General features: G+C 41.9%; 1 protein-coding gene across 1 annotated transcript in view; it reads left to right on the top strand.

Moving 5' to 3' along the window:
* Positions 1–11,475, top strand: part of LOC107566174 (dnaJ homolog subfamily C member 13-like) — a 55,077-nt gene that overhangs the window by 40,236 nt on the left and 3,366 nt on the right. The window contains exons 46-55 of the mRNA XM_016251552.1: positions 228–242; positions 423–525; positions 602–714; positions 838–1,007; positions 1,090–1,132; positions 2,757–2,930; positions 4,723–4,902; positions 4,997–5,137; positions 6,545–6,688; positions 6,774–6,873. Of these exons, the coding sequence (XP_016107038.1) occupies positions 228–242; positions 423–525; positions 602–714; positions 838–1,007; positions 1,090–1,132; positions 2,757–2,930; positions 4,723–4,902; positions 4,997–5,137; positions 6,545–6,688; positions 6,774–6,873 (1,183 nt within the window). The remainder of the gene's footprint in view (positions 1–227; positions 243–422; positions 526–601; positions 715–837; positions 1,008–1,089; positions 1,133–2,756; positions 2,931–4,722; positions 4,903–4,996; positions 5,138–6,544; positions 6,689–6,773; positions 6,874–11,475) is intronic.

Here is an 11,475-nt window from a genome sequence, read left to right as displayed (position 1 = left end):
CTCACACACACACACACTCACACACACACTCTCTCTCACACTCACTCACACACACTCACACAAACACACTCTCTCACACTCACACAAACACACTCTCTCACACAAACACACTCTCACACTCACTCACACACACACATTATAATAGTTTATTTATTTTATTGTATTTTGTTTTGCTCTTGCTGTATTTTTATTATCTCTCTCTTTGTATTTTATTGTGTTTTATGTAGTTGTACAGCACTTTGGTCCACTCTGTGTGTTTTTTAAGTTGCTTTATAAATACATTTTGAAAATTGGCTTGACTTTAATTGCTCAGTTGGGCATAAAATCCACAATAAAGAATGTATTGTTATTTATATCTATAGAATGTCTGTAAAAGCCCTGACTTTTCATATGTGTATGTCAGCATTATTGATAATGTAGAGTTTTTTCTCTTTCTCTGTGTGTCTGCAGGCCGTCAGCTGGTGCTGGAGACGCTTTACGCTCTGACCTCCAACACCAAGATCATCACCGAGGCCATGAACAGAGGTGTGTGATCCGTGTCTTCAGAAGCTGATGCAGCTGTTTGAGTCTCCGTCTCCTCTGACCTCTGTCTGTCTCTCAGGTGCGCTGATCTACCTGCTGGATCTGTTCTGTAACTCCACCCATCCTCAGGTGCGCACGCAGACGGCTGAGCTCTTCTCCAAGATGACCTCGGACAAGCTGGTGGGGCCCAAGGTAAGACTCCTTCCGTTTCTCCCGTATCGGATCGATGTTTTGAGTTAGACGGTGTGTGCAGGAGCTGTAGGTCGTTACTTCGTGTGTTAATTACTCGATCACCTGTGTGTCTGTCTCTCTCAGGTGCGTCTGACGCTGATGCGCTTCCTGCCGGCCGTGTTCATGGACGCCATGCGTGATAACCCCGAGGCGGCGGTGCACATATTCGAGGGAACGCACGAGAACCCCGAGCTGATCTGGAACGACGGCTCGAGAGAGACCGTGTCCACCAGCGTCAGAGAGATGATGCTGGAGTGAGTCCTCTGAACTCAGATCAGTCCTTCCCCTTCCCTCTCCTCGGCTCTCTGCTCATTCTCTCTGCTTCTGTTCCCACAGGCACTTCAAGCAGCAGAAAGACAATCCTGACGTCAGCTGGAAGGTAGCTTCGGTTTACATTTACAGTTTTACTGCTAAACAGTTTGGGTTTTGTGAGAAATGTTTCTGAAAGAAGGCTGCATTTATTTGATCAAAAATACAGTAAAAATTGTAAATATTACTCCAATGTAAAACATCTGTTTTCTATGTGAATCTCTGTTAAACTGTAATGTATTTCTGTGATGTGCAGCTGTATTTTCAGCATCATTCCTCCAGTCCAGATCAGTCCTTCCCCTTCCCTCTCCTCGGTTCTCTGCTCATTCTCTCTGCTTCTGTTCCCACAGGCACTTCAAGCAGCAGAAGGACAATCCTGACGTCAGCTGGAAGGTAGCTTCGGTTTACATTTACAGTTTTACTGCTAAACAGTTTGGGTTTTGTGAGAAATGTTTCTGAAAGAAGGCTGCATTTATTTGATCAAAAATACAGTAAAAATTGTAAATATTACTCCAATGTAAAACATCTGTTTTCTATGTGAATCTCTGTTAAACTGTAATGTATTTCTGTGATGTGCAGCTGTATTTTCAGCATCATTCCTCCAGTCTTCAGTGTCACATGATCTTCAGAAATCAGTATAATATGCTGATCTGCTGCTCGAGAAACATTTCTGATTATTATCAATGTTGAACACAGTCGTGCTGCACAATATTTTTGTGGAAACTAGGTCTGGGCGATATTTTTCCGATTTTATCGATTAATTTGAATTTAATGTTTTTACAAGATTTTATTTTTCATCAATCGAGGAATGGCGATTTTGAATAGAAATATTACCAAAGTTAGAGTTAGACACTTTGACTATATACCAATGATAGCAGTACGATCCAACCGCGTGTCTGCGCTCGTGATTAACCGCTCAAGCGTGGCGCGCTCATATGTTTACACAAAGCACTTTTGTGTTGATAAAGATGCGGCGCGGCAGTGGAAAAGGAAGAAATGCAAGAATATGGGAGTTGAAATTCTTTTAACTTGAGCGGTGTGCTTTTAGAAATCCGTTTTGTGCAAGAGACGCAAGTGCAACAGTCCAACGCATCCATGTTTACACAGAAAATAAAAACCTGTGAAGAACTACTACTGTATGTCTGATACTTCATGTTTGCATCACGGTGACAGACTGAAAGCTGCTGCTCATTGTTTTTACAGAACATTTATAGTTATTAATAATGTTATACCTTCAGGCATTCTGAATTTGAATTACCTTGACTTTGAGAATTTTTAAAAGCATTTTCATGCATCTTTTCTGCAAAGATATATAACAAGTGATTTGTTTAACATTTACATCATGTTGACAACTTCATGTGTGCTGCACTTGGATCAGAATTTTCTTTAACTAGAGGGCTAATAAAGAAAAAGTTACTTCAATCATGTTGTAATTACATTTGGAAGTTGACCAGTTAAAAATCTTTAAAAAATGATTATCGGTCAAATGTTCTGTAAAAATTGAGATTTTATTTTTTTGCCACATCGCCCAGCCCTAATGGAAACTGAGATATAATTTATTTTTCAGGATTCACAGATGAATAGAAAGTTCAAAAGAGCAGCATTTATTTGAAGGAGAAGTCTACTGTAAGGTTATAAACGCGTTCACTGGCTCTTGTGATGTGCTCCTGCTGAGTGAATGTGTGTTTCTGCAGCTGGCGGAGGATTTCTCGGTGGCCTACGGCGCGGGTCAGGGCGAGCTGGAGGTCGGCGGGGGGTTTCTGCGGATCTTCATCGCTCAGCCCGGCTGGGTTTTACGCAAGCCCAGAGAGTTCCTGGTGTCGCTGATGGACACGCTGACCGCTCTGCTGGAGAAGAATAACCCAAACGTGAGTCTGAGTCTGACTGTCTGTAGGGGTGTGCCGTGTGGACAAAAAATTATATCTCCATAATTTCTGGGATTTTATCGCTAACGATAATTAGGCGATACTTTGCTGAGTGTGTTATTGTGCTGGTATCTTAAACTGACTCCTAAAGTTTTTGATATTCTTCTTATTCTTTGTGGTGGTCAGTTTACTGCAGTGACAGAAATTAATTTTTTACAATAAGTTTACAATAAATGTTTACCTTTTATGGGCATTGTTACCTTTATAAAGCCATTTTTTCTAAAAATGTACATCATCTTTTGAATCAAATTCTTACATTTAATCAGTGAATTAGAATAAGACATTTGGGCTGTTACCAAGCAAATTATATCAGTATCAATTCATCTTTGCAATGCAGAGGAAACACAGAAGCTGCATCTGAAGAGGCATTTAGACGTGTTTACACACTGTTTAATGAAGCTCAGAGAGACATGGGGTGCTTTAACCTGCAGTTTCAAATGCATAAATAATGTTGTTTCTGCGGATCTTCATCGCTCAGCCCGGCTGGGTTTTACGCAAGCCCAGAGAGTTCCTGGTGTCGCTGATGGACACGCTGACCGCTCTGCTGGAGAAGAATAACCCAAACGTGAGTCTGAGTCTGACTGTCTGTAGGGGTGTGCCGTGTGGACAAAAAATTATATCTCCATAATTTCTGGGATTTTATCGCTAACGATAATTAGGCGATACTTTGCTGAGTGTGTTATTGTGCTGGTATCTTAAACTGACTCCTAAAGTTTTTGATATTCTTCTTATTCTTTGTGGTGGTCAGTTTACTGCAGTGACAGAAATTAATTTTTTACAATAAGTTTACAATAAATGTTTACCTTTTATGGGCATTGTTACCTTTATAAAGCCATTTTTTCTAAAAATGTACATCATCTTTTGAATCAAATTCTTACATTTAATCAGTGAATTAGAATAAGACATTTGGGCTGTTACCAAGCAAATTATATCAGTATCAATTCATCTTTGCAATGCAGAGGAAACACAGAAGCTGCATCTGAAGAGGCATTTAGACGTGTTTACACACTGTTTAATGAAGCTCAGAGAGACATGGGGTGCTTTAACCTGCAGTTTCAAATGCATAAATAATGTTTTGATATTTTAAACACAAAATGTTGAATACTGATATTTGAATTTATTTAAAAAAAATTAATAGATACTTTAAATGTGAAATTTAAAACCACCAGCAGGTGGCAGCAAGTCACTGTTAATAAGTGAGTCATTGCGACTGAACCGAATCATTTAAACGCTTGATTCATTCAGGAACGAAACACTATCATGTTGCTCAGAGACGCAGAACAGCGCTGTGTTTGGAATGATTTTTGTTGTCAAAATAGAGCAAAAACAGGTAATATGGTGTCTAAAATGTAAGTCTCTTAATATATTTGTATAAAATCAATATCACATTTGTAATCATGTTCATTTTTGGAGGAAAAAAACGGCACTCTTTGTGATATTAACTATATGAAATTATATAAATTTATAAATTTTCTGCCCCCATATCTTGAATATTGTGATCATTCTAAATGCATATGAATAGACTGAATCATGCAGTGAACTCTAAATGCGCACTAGTCTAGCCGACTACACTTCATCACGTAATGTATGCGTGCGCTCTGTAGGTGTGTTTTCTTTGCTTTTGCAATATACTCGATAACGTATATACATATACTATGTAAACAAAAACTTAAATTTTGGATGCGATTAAAGGGTTAGTTCACCCAAAAATGTTGACCCTGTTGTTCTGTCACAGGGTGAGGCTCTGGAGACGGTGAGCACCGCAGCCGTGTGTCTCTTCAGCTCACAGACGCAGCTGGCTGATCAGGTTCCTCCTCTCGGTCATCTGCCTCGTGTCCTGACCGCACTCAACCACAAGAACAACGCCGTGCCCAAGAGTGCCATCCGACTCATCCATGTGTTGTCAGACAACGAGGTACAGCGCAAACACAGCCTGCTCTGCGTGTGATGCTGTGAATCTGAGAGTGATGTGTGTGTGTGTGTGTGTGTGTGTGTGTGTGTGTGTGCAGCTGTGTGTGCGCTCCATGGCAGCGCTAGACACCATTGGCCCGCTGATGACGGGGATGAAGCTCAGGGCTGATATGGCAGGACTGGCCTGCGAGGCTCTGAACCGCATGTTCCAGCGAGAGCAGACCGAACTGGTCGCACAGGTGACGCACACACTACAGACATTTTTTCATTTAATAATAGGTTTTTAATTAATTTATAAACTCTTATAAGTTTCTAGTTGGTTAGGGTTTTTAGGATTATTTTTAATGTTTCTTAAAGAGGTCTCTTCTAGGGCTGTCAAAATTTAAAAAATAATTTAAAATAAAAATCCACAATTTTAGGTGTGCGTCAGGAAGCCTTATCAGTGGCGCACGAGATGCGATGTAAGTGTCGTTGCATTATAATGTTTTTCATAGCTTATCCAGTTGAAGCCACTAGATGCGGCGCTGCTACATTGTTCATTCAAAATATTGCGGAAAAAGAGAACTTCATGATGTTGTTTACGTCCAAACTGAAACCAAGCCGTTCACACAGAACGCATTTTCTAGAGGGACATCTATCACCGTTGCACTCGCATCTCGCACAAGAGAGACGCATGTTTAGAAAGCCATGTAAAATTAATGTTTTCAACTTTTAAAAAACACGTCTCGAGACTTTATGGCGTTTTTTCCCCATCCCACTGCATCTCATGTTTTTAAATGAAAAAGTAGGCTACTCTGTGATTGGTTTTTCGGTCTTTTGTATTAAACTATACATACATACATGATGCTGTTTTGTTTCTAATTGTTTAAGCAAATGAAATAATTATATATGGGTTATAAACATAAATTTAAACATTATGCACTTTTTTCAAAGATAGTCGTGTTATTTTATTGCTTTGAATGAACGTGCATTAGTAATATTTTGCTCGATGCACCCTCTTGTGGCCTCAGGAGAGAAGCCAAAAGCTGTTTTCCCCCTAACTGAAATTATGCTTTAAATTCGAATATAATTCGAATATTGATCATATTTAAGTACAAAATTCGAATTTAGTTTTTCAACCATTTTGACAGCCCTAGTCTCTTCTGCTGCATTTTTTTGTTTAAAAATGCAGTAAAAACAGTAATATTGTGAAATATTATTACAGTGTAAAAGCCGTTTTCTGTGAAAACTGTGAATCTCTGTTAAACTGTGATGTATTTCTGTGATGCGCAGCTGTATTTTCAGCATCATTCCTCCAGTTTTCAGTGTCACATGATCTTCAGAAATACATTTTTCTGATACATTTTATTTTTTAGGATTCTTTGAATATTATTTTAAAAGAATGGCATTTATTTGAAATAAAAAAAATTATAACAATGTAACAAAGTCTTCACTGACAATTTGATGGATCTGCTGAATAAAAGTATCCATTTCTTTAAAAAAATACAAATATAATCTTTTGAACAGTGATATATAAACATTTAACAATACAAATGTTTTAATTGGGTAATTGTGTTAAGAATATATAATACAAATGTATTATTATTATTATTACTGTTATTATTGTTGTTGTTATTATTATTTGATTGAATGTTCTCTGGGGTCAGGCTCTTCGGGTGGATCTGGTGCCGTACCTGCTGAAGCTGTTGGAGGGAGTCGGGTTGGAGACTCTTGAAAACCCGTCAGCAACCAAAGCTCAGATCGTCAAAGCGCTCAAATCCATGACCCGCAGCCTGCAGTTCGGAGAACAGGTATCATCCTCGTCCAGCAGTGCGCTAGAACCCTCTGGAACTGAAGCCAGTGATCTGAAATGACGTGTGTGTGTGTTTGTTTCAGGTGAATGAGATCCTCTCTCGTTCCACTGTGTGGAGTACCTTCAAAGACCAGAAACACGACCTCTTCATCTCCAACTCCCAGACCGCAGGTTACCTGACGGGTGAGTCCAGCACAGCACCTCGTATGAGGGATGAGCAGTACCTGTCCTGACCCGTGCTGAACTCTGACCCATACTGATCCGTACTGACCTCTACTGACCTGTGCTGACCCCTACTGACCCGTACTGACCTCTACTGACCTGTGCATACCCGTCCTGACCAGTGCTGACCTGACCTGTACTGACACTTCCTGACCCGTACTGACCTCTACTGACCTGTCCTGACCAGTGCTGACCCGTCCTGACCTCTACTGACCCGCCCTGACCCGTGCTGACTTGTACTGACCCGTGCTGACCTGTGCTGACCCGACCTGACCTGTACTGACCTCTACTGACCCATCCTGACCTGTGCTGACCCGTACTGACCCGTGCTGACCCAACCTGACCCGTGCTGACACATCCTGACCCTTACTGACCTCTACTTCACCTGTCCTGACCCGTACTGACTCGTCCTGACCCGTACTGACCTCTACTGACCCGCCCTGACCTGTGCTGACCAGTGCTGACCCGTCCTGACCATTGTTGACCCGTCCTGACCTCTACTGACCTGTGCTGACACGTCCTGACCTGTCCTCACCAGTGTTGACCCGTCTTGACCTCTACTGACCCGTGCTGACCTGCCCTGACCTGTACTGTCCCGTGCTGACCCGCTGACTGTAGCCGGTCTGGTCTTTCTGCTGCAGTTTCTGCATCTGCTGGTTCTGACGTCTGCTTGCTTCCTCTCCTCTCCTCTCTCCTCTCCTCTCCCCTCCTCTCCTCTCTCGCTCTCTCTCGCTCTCTCCTCTCCTCTCTCTCTCTATCTCTCTCTCCTCTCTCCGCTCTCTCTCTGCACTCTCCTCTCTCTCTCCTCTCTCTCTCTCTCTCTCCTCTCCGCTCTCTCTCTGCACTCTCCTCTTCTCTCTCTCTCTCTCTCTCCTCTCCGCTCTCTCTCTGCACTCTCCTCTTCTCTCTCTCTCTCTCTCTCTCCTCTCCGCTCTCTCTCTGCACTCTCCTCTTCTCTCTCTCTCTCTCTCTCTCCTCTCCGCTCTCTCTCTGCACTCTCCTCTTCTCTCTCTCTCTCTCTCTCTCCTCTCCGCTCTCTCTCTGCACTCTCCTCTTCTCTCTCTCTCTCTCTCTCTCTCTCTCTCTCTCTCTCTCTCTCCCCCCCGCCCTCTCTCTGCTCTCTCCCCTTCTCTCTCTCTCTCTCTCTCTCTCTCTCTCTCTCTCTCTCTTCTCCGCTCTCTCTCTCTGCACTCTCCTCTTCTCTCTCTCCTCTCCGCTCTCTCTCTCTGCACTCTCCTCTTCTCTCTCTCTCTCTGCTCTCTCTCTCTGTCTCCTCAGGTGTGTCCACGCCGTCTCTCCTGGCGGGCAGCAGTCCGCTGCGCAGTGGGCTTTAGTAGCTCACCTGGTTTTTTCCAGCCTCCTCTTTATTACTGTAAAGCAGGTAGACTGTTTTAGATCTCTCTTTCTGCTTCATTTCATACTCATTTCCATCTGTGTTTCCGCTCTTCAGTGCAGCGCTGTAAAAATGAGTGTTTCCATTGAAGGTCACATTACCAGCTAGTGTTGTCAAAAGTGCCTACCACGATACCAGTCGGTACTGACATTTTTAAAACATCCATTTCCCGCTAACTTTTGAGCTCTGTTGAGCGGATTCTTGGCCATTGTGTTTACACGCTTAACAGATATGACTGTGATTGGCTGCAATGATCATTGCTTCACATCATGGCTGACACAGCCAATCAGCAGTGTTTAAGAGTCCGCTCAACAGAGCTCAAATGTCAGCGGGAAATGTTCCCAGCCAGCTACCATCAATCATCATCTGCATCTGTAATGAGTTTGAGTCACTTTACCGTGCATTTGGGAACGAAACACCCCAAACATCTTCACAAACTAGTAATAACCATTAATAATAATAATAGCCTAATAATAATAAAGTGCAGCATTTTCTGCTCAAACTTGATGCTTTAAAGACATTAAAGTATTTTTTTAAGATATTTAAAAATGTTTGCTGCATTGTTAAAAAAATGCTACTTGTATAAAATTGCGTTTTGAGAGAAAAAAAAACAAAAAACAAGTCGCGCAAGTAAAACTGTAAAATAAATAAAACTGTAAAGCTTTTGCAAAATAAAGAAAACTGTTTTCTGCTGTCTCGTTTTCCTTTCCTTGAACTTTGGATCGCGTCACAATAAACCGAAACTCAGCACATTTTTTTTCTTTCGTTTTGTTAATCTGTCAATGATTTAAGTGAAATACATTTCGTGTAGGCCAATATAGACTGATGGTGTGTGATGATGTTGATGGTGTGTGTGTGTGTGTGTGTGTGTGATAATGGTGATGATGAAGATGATTATGATGATGCTGATGGTGTGTGTCTGTGTGATGATGATGCTGAGGGTGTGTGATGATGAAGATGCTGATGGTGTGTGTGTGATGATGATGATGATGCTGATGGTGTGTGTGTTATGAAGATGATGATGCTGATGGTGTGTGTGTGATGAAGATGATGATGATGGTGAGTGATGTGTGTGGATGATGATGATGATGATGGTGGTGGTGTGTGATGATGATGGTGTGTGGTGATGATGATGAGGGTGTGTGATGATGATGGTGTGTGTGTGTGATGATGATGATGATGGTGCGTGGTGATGATGATGAGGGTGTGTGATGATGATGGTGTGTGTGTGTGATGATGATGATGATGGTGCGTGGTGATGATGATGAGGGTGTGTGATGATGATGGTGTGTGTGTGTGATGATGATGATGATGGTGCGTGGTGATGATGATGAGGGTGTGTGATGATGATGGTGTGTGTGTGTGATGATGATGATGATGGTGCGTGGTGATGATGATGAGGGTGTGTGATGATGATGGTGTGTGTGTGTGATGATGATGATGATGGTGCGTGGTGATGATGATGAGGGTGTGTGATGATGATGGTGTGTGTGTGTGATGATGATGATGATGGTGCGTGGTGATGATGATGAGGGTGTGTGTGTGGAGATGGAGTGTGATGATGATGATGGTGTGTGATGTGTGTGATGATGATTGTGTGTGTGTGTGTGTGTGGGTGTGGGAGTCACTTTACCGTGCATTTGGGAACGAAACACCCCAAACATCTTCACAAACTAGTAATAACCATTAATAATAATAATAGCCTAATAATAATAAAGTGCAGCATTTTCTGCTCAAACTTGATGCTTTAAAGACATTAAAGTATTTTTTTAAGATATTTAAAAATGTTTGCTGCATTGTTAAAAAAATGCTACTTGTATAAAATTGCGTTTTGAGAGAAAAAAAAACAAAAAACAAGTCGCGCAAGTAAAACTGTAAAATAAATAAAACTGTAAAGCTTTTGCAAAATAAAGAAAACTGTTTTCTGCTGTCTCGTTTTCCTTTCCTTGAACTTTGGATCGCGTCACAATAAACCGAAACTCAGCACATTTTTTTTCTTTCGTTTTGTTAATCTGTCAATGATTTAAGTGAAATACATTTCGTGTAGGCCAATATAGACTGATGGTGTGTGATGATGTTGATGGTGTGTGTGTGTGTGTGTGTGTGTGATAATGGTGATGATGAAGATGATTATGATGATGCTGATGGTGTGTGTCTGTGTGATGATGATGCTGAGGGTGTGTGATGATGAAGATGCTGATGGTGTGTGTGTGATGATGATGATGATGCTGATGGTGTGTGTGTTATGAAGATGATGATGCTGATGGTGTGTGTGTGATGAAGATGATGATGATGGTGAGTGATGTGTGTGGATGATGATGATGATGATGGTGGTGGTGTGTGATGATGATGGTGTGTGGTGATGATGATGAGGGTGTGTGATGATGATGGTGTGTGTGTGTGATGATGATGATGATGGTGCGTGGTGATGATGATGAGGGTGTGTGTGTGGAGATGGGGTGTGATGATGATGATGGTGTGTGATGTGTGTGATGATGATTGTGTGTGTGTGTGTGTGTGTGTGTGTGATGATGGTGTGTGTGTGTGTGTGTGTGATGATGATGGTGTGTTTGTTTGTGTGTGTGTGATGATGATGGTGTGTTTGTTTGTGTGATGGTGATGATGGTGGTGATGATGATGGTGTGGGTGTGTGATGGTGTGTGTGTGTGTGTGTGTGATGATGGTGTGTGTGTGTGTGTGTGTGATGATGATGGTGTGTTTGTTTGTGTGATGGTGATGATGATGGTGTGTTTGTTTGTGTGATGGTGATGATGATGGTGTGTTTGTTTGTGTGATGGTGATGATGATGGTGTGTTTGTTTGTGTGATGGTGATGATGGTGGTGATGATGATGGTGTGGGTGTGTGATGGTGTGTGTGTGTGTGTGTGTGTGTGATAATGGTGATGATGAAGATGATTATGATGATGCTGATGGTGTGTGTCTGTGTGATGATGATGCTGAGGGTGTGTGATGATGAAGATGCTGATGGTGTGTGTGTGATGATGATGATGATGCTGATGGTGTGTGTGTTATGAAGATGATGATGCTGATGGTGTGTGTGTGATGAAGATGATGATGATGGTGAGTGATGTGTGTGGATGATGATGATGATGATGGTGGTGGTGTGTGATGATGATGGTGTGTGGGGATGATGATGAGGGGGTGTGATG

This window comes from Sinocyclocheilus grahami, unplaced genomic scaffold (assembly GCF_001515645.1).
Source record: "Sinocyclocheilus grahami isolate Dianchi unplaced genomic scaffold, SAMN03320097.WGS_v1.1 scaffold1053.1, whole genome shotgun sequence".
Lineage (NCBI taxonomy): Eukaryota > Metazoa > Chordata > Actinopteri > Cypriniformes > Cyprinidae > Sinocyclocheilus > Sinocyclocheilus grahami.
This window is presented reverse-complemented; position numbering and strand designations above follow the sequence as displayed.